This window comes from Cyprinus carpio, chromosome B4, assembly GCF_018340385.1.
Source record: "Cyprinus carpio isolate SPL01 chromosome B4, ASM1834038v1, whole genome shotgun sequence".
In the NCBI taxonomy this organism is placed as follows: domain Eukaryota; kingdom Metazoa; phylum Chordata; class Actinopteri; order Cypriniformes; family Cyprinidae; genus Cyprinus; species Cyprinus carpio.
In genome coordinates, this window is record NC_056600.1 from 2,920,991 (window position 1) to 2,933,492 (window position 12,502).

A 12,502-nucleotide genomic window follows, 5' to 3' on the forward strand; every position below is an offset into this window, starting at 1 on the left:
GTGAATCATTTTATGTTTCCATGACTCAGATCTGATTTTCCCTTTCTGTCTCTGTCTCTCAGCTCGCTCACAGAGAATGCTTTATGAAGGACACTGAATTTCTAAAACACACACACACACACACCTGCTTCTCTTACAGCGCTGGTGAAAACAGAATCAAGCCATCGGCATCTCTAGATACAGACACACATCCAACCTGATCACACTATGAACTGTCCAATCTGACACTGCAAAGGCTTCTGGGAGAAGCTGGAAAGACACTCTCAGTAACCAGGTTTGATACAAAGCCAAAACTAAGAGCACTGACTTAAAATAACAGACAAGAAACATCACATGCTGAAGTTTAAGCTTGCGTAAAGAAAACAGCACTAATTAAATACACATATGCATAATGGCCAAAATCTGCATAATGCATTCAGTGATGCAATGGAAACCGCAGTACTGGGAATTTGTTTGAATCTTTCAACTTAACTATGAATGCTTGTAATAGAAAAAAGCAGTAAGCTAAACAGCACTAACAAGCAATGCATCTCCAAGAGAGCATTTAGTCGCAGTAGGATCCAAAATGAAAACTGATTTCCTTCAAGTCACTTTAGAAGCTGTTTGTTTGGAGTGAAATGTCAACAAGAAACTCACAGGAGGAGGCCGTGCAGAGCGCTGGGACTTCCAGTGAAGCGCTGCCTGTTTCTCGGTACGGCTTGTGCTGTAAATTCAGCCTGTTTTTGTTCAATGAACTGGAGAAGAGCTCCAGAGGAGTCAAATGAAAGGTTAAAGAAGTTCAAGCAGCTTTTAAACATTCCAGATTCCTCTTTCCTCCATCCAATCGGAATTCACGCCGGCTGTCGTGACCAATCGGAGCGTTCCTCCCGGACTCTGCTGATGTCACTCTGAAGTTGCTAGGCAACAGCCTCACCAAAAAGCAGCGAGCGGATGAGACTGCAGGATGGCTGAGAATGATGCTCTGATTTACATAACTAATTAAGATGCTCTGGTGGATGTGTAATTCAAAGCTACTGCTCATTATCCTGTCATCAATGAAAGCAATGCCTCATCCTATGAATCACTTAACAACCTTACACCCCAAACAAAAGAGTGCAAAACCACACCTATATCTGTCTGTCTATCTATCAGTCTGATTGTGTCTCTGAATGAAGTGATTTTCAGCGGGTGTCACTGCTGGTAATCTGTAAAGCCACCGTGGCTGAATGAAAAGTGCCATTTTCAGCGGGGTGCAAAAAAGCCAACTATAACACTCAAACACAACATACGACCTTAATACAGCACAAGCAGACACGGAACATGCCACGTTCCTGTAGCCCAAGATGGGTGGAAACATGCCCACTTTAGCTGTGAGCCGCAAGCTCTGCGCTGAAGACGGCAGTCACAGATCTGGAGATGGGGGTCTGTTTATCTGCTCTGGACGGACACACACACTAGTGTTGGGCGATATGGTCATTTTTCAAATCGTTATACCGTCAGCCCGTGAGATCGACGATACACGATATTATCATGCATGGGTGAAGCAAGAGAGAGACTCTTTGTTCTTGTCATAGCATAACTATTTGGTGTCTTAAACCGCGCAGGTGCGCCAGAGAGAGCCTACGGAATCACCAATAATCGAAAATATATACTTTCAAACATACTGATAAACTAACGTTAAATATAAAAATACTGTATTTAAAACAGCTAGTTCATATATAGTCGGACGCAACTGTCATATCGCGCATCCTGTGACAAATTTGCTGCATTTGCGCACGGAAGTTATCAGTCTAAATGTTCTGCAAAATCAGTCAATGGTGAAAATCGATAGTAGATTTCATTTAAAGACCAACAGTTTAACACTAAATATTGGACATAAACGAACATGTTAAATATAAAGTATTTAAAACAGGTAAGTTCATATATTTGGAGTTAAGTTAAATTGAACTGACGAGCCCGACGCACCGCCATAGAAACAAGAATGAGATGCATTCTAACATAACTGTGGCATTAATCTCAGTTAGTGAGGGCTCGTTTAAAATATTGCACATATATAGGGCGTTCAGATTACTTGTTAAAGTGCAATGAAATACCTTACATCTGCAGACGATGTAGGCTACGTCTGTTTGAGCTTGGAGACTCCTTCACCAGCTCTAATCCTCATTTGCGCGCGTGTGTGTGTGAAATAGCGAGGCAATTTGATAGCCGAATTATAATAGGCTGCCAAATAATAATAATAATAATAATAATAATTATTATTATTATTTAATACATTAATAGGAGAAGGGGCCTAATATCGTCTTGACTATCTGCTATCGTCGATATCTCTGACTATCGTCAATACACGATACCATCGTCTATCGGCACAACCCTAACACACACAAACTATGTGGAAAAAAGTTAACCATAAAAACCCAAACTATTAAAGCCTTTTTCTCAAATTAAGACCTTCACTCACATAAACAGTTGTTATAAAGCCTTTTTCTCCCATCATTCTTAAACTGAGCTTCACCCATATAAACAATTCTGATATTCATCCTCATATAAACACTCATTATGTATCCTTTGTTTGCTTCTCATTAACAAGTGTTCACTGTTCACTTGCTCAGTTTTCTGTGCTTCATCCTTTGCAACAGTATCTCACACTGTCCGTTTACGGTTTGAACTGTATCAAACTAAACAAAACTACAATAACATATCAGCATAAGGTTAAAAACAACTATAGAACTTAATCAACAATACCACAGAGTGTGTTTGTAGTAACCTAAGCAGCTCCAGTTAGATCTCCAAAAACAAAAAGCTAAACTGAACTAGAGTGGTTAATGATCCAGACCACTGTACTGTTCACAGAGATGATTCTGTAAACCACTGTACTGTTCACAGAGATGATTCTGTAACTAGTGGTTGACTACACTGGGGAAAAAAAATGCTCAGAAAATGCTAGCAAATTTCACAAGTAATCACAAAGAACTGGCATGTTATATTAAACCATATTAAAATTCTATACGATTTTATCTGCATAATTAAAAACCAAAACACTATAAACTACAATTAATCATTTTAAATACTATAAGTAATGTTAGTCATCACAATATTATAATGTACAGCATAAAAAAATTAATTACATTTGAAATTTGCTATAGATTACATCTAATAATGTTATTATATTTTTAGTGTTTAGTGTTAAAAATTCACTTTAGATGACAGCAAAGGTTATGGTAACACTTCAATTTAAGGACCAGTTCTCACTATTAACTAGCTGCTTATTAGCATGCATATTTCTAGCATATTGGCTTTGTATTAATACTTATGAATACTTGCAGTGATTCTTATAGTGAATACGTGTTTCCTATTCTGAAGTGTTCCCAAGGTTATCTAAACACATAAATAAAAAACAAAATCAGGCACAGTTATGTTAAATCAGCTGATTTATAAAATATCAAAAAAACTTTCTCTAATATCAGCTCAATGGAAAAGATATATTGTGCATTGCTAAAACAAATATAAACTGTGGCTTATTATGAATTTATTTCCAAAAACAAAATTGCAGATAACAAGCATCCAGAAAACATGTGAATACTGTTTAACAAGCATCCCAGGATGCACCACATGAAGTTGGCTGAAGAAGCTGAAATATAAGACTTAAAGTGAGTGATAAAATAAGCCATAAGATGCTTTCAGACACAATGCGCTCGAGACCTGGTCGACGCACTTAAGGTGGGCTTTGGAAGCCACCGGAAACCTTATGCAACCTGGCTATGAGCCTGGATAAGCAGCCTAACGAATGAGTTTAAATGAGTCAGAGCACATTTAACGCTACTAAACAAACCACCCAAACAACCAGTATCCTCAAGAAACCCATCTCAAGTCACCTTCTACAGTGAATACCCCACTAGGCCTTTAGGAAACCACTTGTAATGATACGATTTCACACAAAACAGCCACAATTTTCCACTTTAACAAGCAGATTTACCAATGTACTAATCAAACTACGCTTGAATTCTGTTCTCACCAGGTGCTATTGCAAACGGAGGCAGACACAACTATAAAAACGATACATTATACTAAATACACACTAACTAAACATTAGAGCACTAGTCTAAGTACTTGCCTTGTGTGGAGGAAGATTAATTAATCAATTAACCGACACACTCTTGCATTCAGAAGTTTTAAGTCCAACCTTCTCCATTCTCAATCAAACTTTTATTAGCCCACAAAACCACCATGATATTCCCAAACAGCTGACGATATGTGAAAGGCATGCTCACACACGTCCTCCCATATGCAAATGACCCTGCATCTGATTGGCTGGTTTGACGGAACGTGTAGGTTAAGCAGCTTCTGATTGGCTGAGCTGCACGCTGTGCATTTTAATCTCATTTGCTGTATGTAATCCATTAAATCCAGGCCACCCACACCTGCTCTCGTCTCACACTGAGCGAGGAGGCCAGGAAAGAGGATTTGTGTGCATATCGGTTGCCGTACTGATGCTATTCCGGTTGTGTTCTCACCGGGAGAAAGCTGCGGCGCGTCTCGTGTCGGGTTGCCGCTGCTGGCACTGAATAATTGAGTGAAACATGGCCCACATCTGCGAGATGAACTCGCAAAGAAACTTTCTATTGTACATCTCTGAGCATCAGAACACGCCCAAACGGAGTGATTCATCCCAGAATAAAAAGAAAGGGTGAATGTGCTTTCAAAGCGATGGCGACGGGAAATTACTGTTGCTATGGAGACCTGACAAGATGCGAGGGGTCCGATGGCTTTGAAAGGTTTTGACTAGCAGCGGTTTTGTGCAGAGGAGATCACGTGTGTCAGCGCAACTGTAAACAAGTCTCACGCCACACGTATGACGCTCAAAACATGAGCCATTAAATCAGGGACCACGACGAGCTCTAAAAACAGCAACATGGTGCATTTAATCAGATTAAAATCATCATTATAAAAGCCAAACCCTCTGACAACTTTAATAACTGCGGTGTAGAGATGTGAGCCTGGTGTGTGTGTATATCAGAGGTCGCTGACTCGTTGTAAATATGACAACACAGGGATTATGACGATCACATGGACACTTTACATAACATCACAATATTGAACTTTGACTGCACATGAGTGTCAGGGTTCAGGCACCTTTTGACTTTGGATGAGGTTTAAAATTATGTTTGAAAAAACTGTATCAATGCAAAATTATTGAAAATTAACTATTATTAAAATTCTATATATTTATATAGAATTATTGATAACACACAATTCATTATTTATAAAAACAGTTAAAATAATTATGTATATAGATATAATTAAAAATATACCAATACATAATTACAAATAATTAATTATTGGGAAATAATATATATATATATATATATATATATATACATATATATACAAAATATATATAACATAATTATCAACAATTAACAATCAAAAAAAATGATCAATTACATTATATATTAAAGAATATTTATATTTGTATGTGTGTATATATACACACACACACACACATTATTAACTCTACTGATACATAATTATTGATAATAAACAATTATTAAAGTAATAATGGATAATTATTGATAATTATAAATACATAGTTATTATTTAATTATGTCTATATAATTATTGATAATCAACAGTTAAAATAATTAAAATAATATAGTATTTTACGCTTGATTATAGAGATTTCTTGGGTCAGTTTTTATTTGTATGCCAGTTTCAGTCACTGTAATTAATAGATTAACATAATATAAAAAAGTCTGCTGACTTTAATGTGGGCAATGAGTGTAATACTCAAAAAGCAATATCTAATTTATAATAATTCAAAGAAAGATGATTCACCACAGAAACTTTTAAGACTGCTTGATAGTCTTCCATGTTTGTGGGAGCCCAGGGCAGTCGCATTCTCGTTAACTAGAAGCAAAACTATGAAAGATTGCACATAATCGTGGACTAACTCTGTTCTGGTCTGATTTCGTGTAACTTCAGCGTCCTCTAGTGGTGAAAACCAACACTAACGAGGGGAAAACTGGTCACTGTTTCAACACTGAACTCAAAATCAGCAATAAATAAATGCTTCTGATCACATTGCACCTGATTTAGTAGTAGTAGTATATTTTTATTTAATGCCATGTCAGCATCTTAGGCTATTTTCATGGGATAAGTATAACAATACCAGAAAACAAACAAACACAAGTTATATTATACAGGACTTTTTTTTTTTGCTCCTGAATTATTATTTAAAGACAAGAGTGTTGTTTTCGAAACCTTCCAGCTCAATCTAATAACATTTCTGCTGGGATCAGATTTCACCTTCTTGCAGATTTGGGTTTTAAAGCGTTCCGGCCACACATCCTTCATGCAATAGAGGCTTGTGGGGAATCTGCTGCTGTTCTCTTACCGTGGCTGTAGCTGAGGGAGGGGCTTGTGAGCAGGTCTTTACTGGGCGTGTGAAGCCCCGCCTCCTTCCCACGCTGACTCATCCTTCCCGGGGTCAGAAGCGCTGCATCATCACCAGGCATTAAGGCAGCTGTGGAACAATAACAAAGACAGACGATGCATTCATAAACAATGGGTACTGAATCTGATTGTTTGAAATCTGGTTTTAAAGGGTCACGATACCCCAGACTACTTTTTCTGAGATTTTAGCAGAGCTGTTTGTGTTGCACATCACTGAAGGCAATGTTAGCATCTGATCATTTGAACTGTTGGAGAAAACTGGTTAACTTTATGTTTTTTTTTTTGCATTATTTTCATCTTCCGGGTTTAAAATCGTGTTGACGTCACAATCTGTGATGTGGCAAAGGACTATAGTACATCGATGACACATCTGTGTCTATTAAATTATTCATGAGACTGCGTGTTCTTGTCCTTCGCTTTATTATTCACAGCAGCATGCTGATTTGCTGTGACAGATGCTTCAGACTGTGAGACCGCATGCATTAACTCAGAGAAACATTCATGGATTGAACAAGGGTCTTTGCTTTTATTTGATTTTTTACAACATTTTATTATGTAATAATATAAAAATACAAAATATAAAATATCCCTTCTATAAAACTTTAATATGTCAACAAAATGAAACAAGAATTATGAACGTGGCTTTATGCAATGTTCAGATTAATTTTCTGGAAATTAGTATATGTGTCAAAGACGAGACGTTATATTTTGGTGCCCACACTAGATTAAATTTTACTTTATATACATAGAAGGCATATTAAATGCAAGTAAAATATCTACTTTAATGTTTCACACAACGTTTGTGAAAATAAAATGTCATAAGGGTGAAATAATGTTCCATCCTCATTCAGCATAACAGAAATAGTCATGTAAAATTTAACAACATACTTATTCTGACCTATACTTATTAAAATAATATACAAAAAAATAAGTGACCATACTAAATTTTTTATATATTTTAAATTAGATTAAAAACATCTTGATGACAAATGGGTGAAACTTATAGTGGTTTGAATGATAATGATGCAAATATTTTTGAAGATTTAAAATGACAATTTATTATTATTTTGTGGAGCTGCAATGTGATCCTTAAGAGTCGTGTAATGTCATCTAATGAATCTTGTTCTGAAGATGCCTGACAGATTTTTCGGTATATAAACTATTGTTTTGCTCAAAAAAAAAAAAAAAAAAAATTTTTTTTTTTATAAAAGACACATTCTAATGTATGAAAAAAATTTGCTTATTGCACATAACATTTCAGAAAACTTTTAATACAAAAAATATTTGCAAGTCTTAATAAAATCAATCAACTTTAATATATATGCTATATGCATATATATTACATATATATATAAAAATTTGCAAGTCTTAATAAAATCAAAACTTTTAATACAAAAAATATTTGCAAGTCTTAATAAAATCAATCAGCTGGGGAAGTATGGTGATATTTTATTATTATTATTTTTTTTTTAGCCTGTTCGCCTCGGATTTTAAACCACATAAGGATGTGCTTTAGATTGGGTTTATAAACACTGGATTTCTATTGATTTCATTTGAGTCCGATACACCTGAACAAACTCATGAGCTTCCACCATAGTTTAACTGATGCACATATTGTTGTAAAGTGCCCCCTGTAGTGGCCAACACGAGAAATAAAATCAGATAAGATGATTGCATGGTATTGTGCAAAAACTGTTATCTGTAATACTACTGTTTATCTTTATTTTCTCCATCTGATGGTGCTGTTCTTAAAGCAGATTAAAGTGAGTGTTTAACACGACTGTTTCAATTCTAGTCTCTTCATCATCACACACAACCTTACAGCACTGCAACAGGATTACAAAAATCATTATTGATTGTCTATGTGTGTGTGTGTGTGTTTGTGTGTGTGTGTGTGTGTGTGTGTGTGTGTGTGTGTGTGTGTGCAGCTGAGGAAATGTAATGCATGAGAAAATCTGCACAATGACGCAGCATAAAATTTGGGTGTCATAACACACACTTCTGGTGAATATATGCATGTGGGTGCGTGCTTGTGTTGCTACACGTGTATAACAACACGTACACACACACACACACACACACACAGACAGGTCGGCCACTTAATGTGATTCAAAAGCAAAAAAAGGAGAAGCTGAAGCGATAGAGCTGAATCACTTTATGCTAATCATTCTAGAAGCTCATTTGAGATGCAATATGAATATTTCATCCCCATCACTGATGCTGTGAAGAAACTAATTACTAATGAGCCAATTAACCAAATAGGCCTGTTAGAAATCTCAAATTGTGAGTTATCGCGATCTCTGTTCTCTGCTTCACATTAAGCTACACTTCCGCTGTGTTCACACAAATGTCCCTTAGACGTGTTAACTTCTGAATTTCTGTGGAACTGCATCAAACATTGATACAAGAACCATGCAGGAAACTGAATGTCAGTGTCAGACTTTAAAGGATCTGAGCATGTTTAACTGTTTGTTGTGTGTTTGCTGCACATCAGAGACACACCGAATGTTCTGAGCCCTTGTAATAAAATCACTCGAGCTTCTCATTGGAAAACACTTTTTATAGACAGAAAGGTAATATTCTAGACTGGAAGTATAAACTGGAGCAATCTGATATTGTCTACACACATATATAGAGAGTATGTAATGTAATGTAATGTAATGTAATGTAATGTAATGTAATTTAATTTAATTTAATTTAATTTAATTTAATTTAATTTAATTTAATTTAATTTAATAAATTAATTTAACTTAACATTTTACTTTATTTTATTTATTTTAATTTATTTTATTTTAATGAAATTTTAAGTACATATCATAAATATAAAATATAATATATATTTGTATATATAGGATATATTGCAGAATTTATAAATTATATATATGTGTGTGTGTGTTTAATAAATATATTATATAAACACAAAGTATATAAATAAAAAAAAATAAAAAAATTAACACACAATTTAACACACATAATTACAAACAAAAATTCATCAATATATATTTTTAGCACATTGTATGTTAATATATATATTAAAAAAATATTTATATATATATTTCCAAAAATTTTGTTTCATTTCCAATCTTGCTGCCACATATAAACATTATAAAAACATATACTGATAAAATTATGTCAAATAAATTCTATATAAATGTATACATTTAATATAAATTTATTTCCAAAAATATTATCTTTCATTTCCAATCATGCCGTCATATATAAAATATCACAAAAATGTATATTGATGAAAATGTGTATAATAAATGATATATACCTTTATAAATTTTATGTAAATTTACTTTCAGAAAATGCCGTTTTACTTCCAATCATGCTGTCAGTTTTTGTCTCATTTATTTATTTAATTTTTATTTAATTTGAATATATTTAATAATTCAAAATGACAAGATGATATCTGGACACCACTCACTGAATTAAACTATGAATTGTAAAATATGTATTGTATAGCAAGTTCATGTGACTATAAAACAAAAAACAATACAGTTTTGAAAGAAGAAAACGTTTATTGTTGATTCTGTTCCACATATTATTAAAACACCACGCTGTATACAGAATATAACATTAAGTATCTCATTCATGAACATAGTGCCTATGCAGACTTTGACACGCAGAAGCATGGATAACACACACACACACACACACACACACACACACAGATGAATGTTAGCCTCTTACCTGGGGTGACAGGGTTTTCTCTGCTCTCTGCATGATGCTGAACACACACACACACGTACGTCACAGACAGACACACACACAGCGAGGGTCCGCCAGACAGTGTTGGTTTTGGTGTTGGTGGGATTTTGTGCGTTGGGACACGTTGGCAGCAGACAGACAGACGGCATGAAAAAAAGACGAACAGGGAAAAAAAGAAAGCAGCATTAGTTAAAAATGACAAACACATAATGACACACAAGACACTGGCAGCAAAATCCAACTGAACAGAGCAAGAAAAACTAAGCAGAACAAAATCAGGGCGGGTTACACAAGCCAAACACACACACACTCATAACACAGTCTGGACAATGTGGATTAGCAAAGATTATAGTGAACAGAGATCAAAGCCACGACAATACAAAGCTCTGGGATTCTGATTGGTCGACACATCTGTCAATCAAACAGTACAACAAATACACGAGTAATTGGCACCCACATTGAGTCCCGTTTAATTAAATGAAGCCGGTTTGAGGTCTTGTAGGTTATTGATGGATTAAGAAGGCTTTTATAGCCTCTACGGACGGCTGTATTTGAATTAAATCTATACAGAAATGTGTGTGACCGGTTTATACAATGTTGAACAATTAATGCCAGTTCTCTTAAACATTATTAGCTGTGTTTGTAAAGCATCGTGCATCACCTCAAATCATGTGGATTGCTGTTCATTTGCTTGTATAATAAAAAGGAGTGTATTGCACATAAAACTAACTAGCCTAATCATGTCAGTCTGTCTGAGTGTACGATAAACCAGCGAATCTAATCTGTTCAAATATAATGTAATGACAGTCAGAGCGGATAGAGAAGCTCAAGGATTTGTGATGTTTGACCACTTATGACTGTAATAAAGCTGTTTTCAGCATTACTGGGATTAAGTACAAAAAATCCACTGAATCTATCCAAAAGCCTCTTTCACTTTGCATTGCATTGTGGGCAGTGTTGTTATTGTGAACCAAAACTGAAATGGTTAAAAAAGATTTTTATTACTCGAAAAAGAGCTGAAATAAGTTGAAGTACTAAAATGAATAAAACTGAAATAAAATAAGGCTAAATAGAAATAAAAAAAACTACTAACTACTACTAAACTAAAAGGCAAAAAAAATCATAAAATCACTAAACCTATACCTAAAATTAAAATGAAAATATGAAAGCTACTTGGAAAATAAAGATAAATAGAATTATAAAAAGAAAACTACTAAAAATTACAAAAAGCACTAAATAACTAAACCTATAACTGAAATTAAAATGAATAAAAAAAATCTAATAATCATTACAAAGATTTTAAAAAAATGACAAAGGTATACATAAAATTACTTAAAATTTGAAAGAAAATGTAAAATGTATTTAAATATTTGAAATGTAACAATACAGTGCTTATAGAAAACCAAATTTCAAAGAGTTACTTTATATGTCATACAATTTAATAAATAAATAAAAATAAAAAAATCGAGCTTTATTTGCAAATTTTGCCTTTCAACAAACTAATAAAAGATTACCGGCTGTAATTAAAGCAAAAGCTGGCTGTACAAAGTATTAAATCAGGAGACTGATGACTTTTCCAAACCTGTTATTCAAGGTTTTTTCTATAATTTTCAGAACTTGCCCTTTTCTTTTAGTTTGATGTTGTAAGGCAAAATATGTATATATATTATATTATAAACAAAAACTACTAAAAATGGCAAAAGAACAAAATGACTCAACTTTAAATTCAAGTGAAAACTGAAAATATAAAAAACAAAAGCTAATTCAAAATATTATGAAATATTATAATAGTATATAGATAATACAAAGACTGTGGGATATGCTGTATATGTGTCCCAAATTCTGTACCGCACATTTTAGCAAATGCAGTAGGCCTTCTGGCAATTTAATGTGAACATAAAATGTGAAAGCTTTAATAAACAACACACATACTAGATGATAGTATGCTATTCTCCAGCTCAGCCAAAAATACTGTACGGTTTAAAACAAAGCAAATCTCTGGTTGTTTCTGTCACGGAGGATGGCATGTTTTCATAGCGCAGCCTGGAAAGCATCTGTTTGATAATCCTTAAACAACTCCACGTCTGATCCGTTTCCTCCAGCATCCGTGTTAATGTTACTGCTCCTGTTCGTATATTCGCTTTCCTTTCAGCTTTCCAAAAAGAGAGTGATAAAACTGAAACACAACAACTTCCCTCCGAAGGCCTCAAAAGCTCTCAGATACTGTGTTGATCATCTATTTAACCAAACCATGGCTATTTCCTCTAGCTCATCTTCTACAGGGAATCTGCTATAGAAATATTATCACAAACTGAAAGCTTTTTTAAGACATTGGCTAATTATGAATATTTCCATTTTATAC

At 34.3% G+C, this 12,502-nt stretch overlaps 1 protein-coding gene across 3 annotated transcripts in view; it reads right to left on the minus strand.

Annotated features, from left to right (window-relative positions):
* Nucleotides 1-12,502, minus strand: part of osbpl8 (oxysterol binding protein-like 8) — a 72,878-nt gene that overhangs the window by 29,727 nt on the left and 30,649 nt on the right. For 2 of the 3 annotated variants that reach the window (XM_042721615.1, XM_042721618.1), the window contains 2 exons: nucleotides 10,123-10,159; nucleotides 6,371-6,499 (listed from right to left, as the gene is read on the minus strand). In XM_042721615.1, coding sequence (XP_042577549.1) covers nucleotides 6,371-6,499; nucleotides 10,123-10,159 — 166 coding nt within the window. The remainder of the gene's footprint in view (nucleotides 1-6,370; nucleotides 6,500-10,122; nucleotides 10,160-12,502) is intronic. The other variant, XM_042721617.1, reaches the window with a different exon arrangement.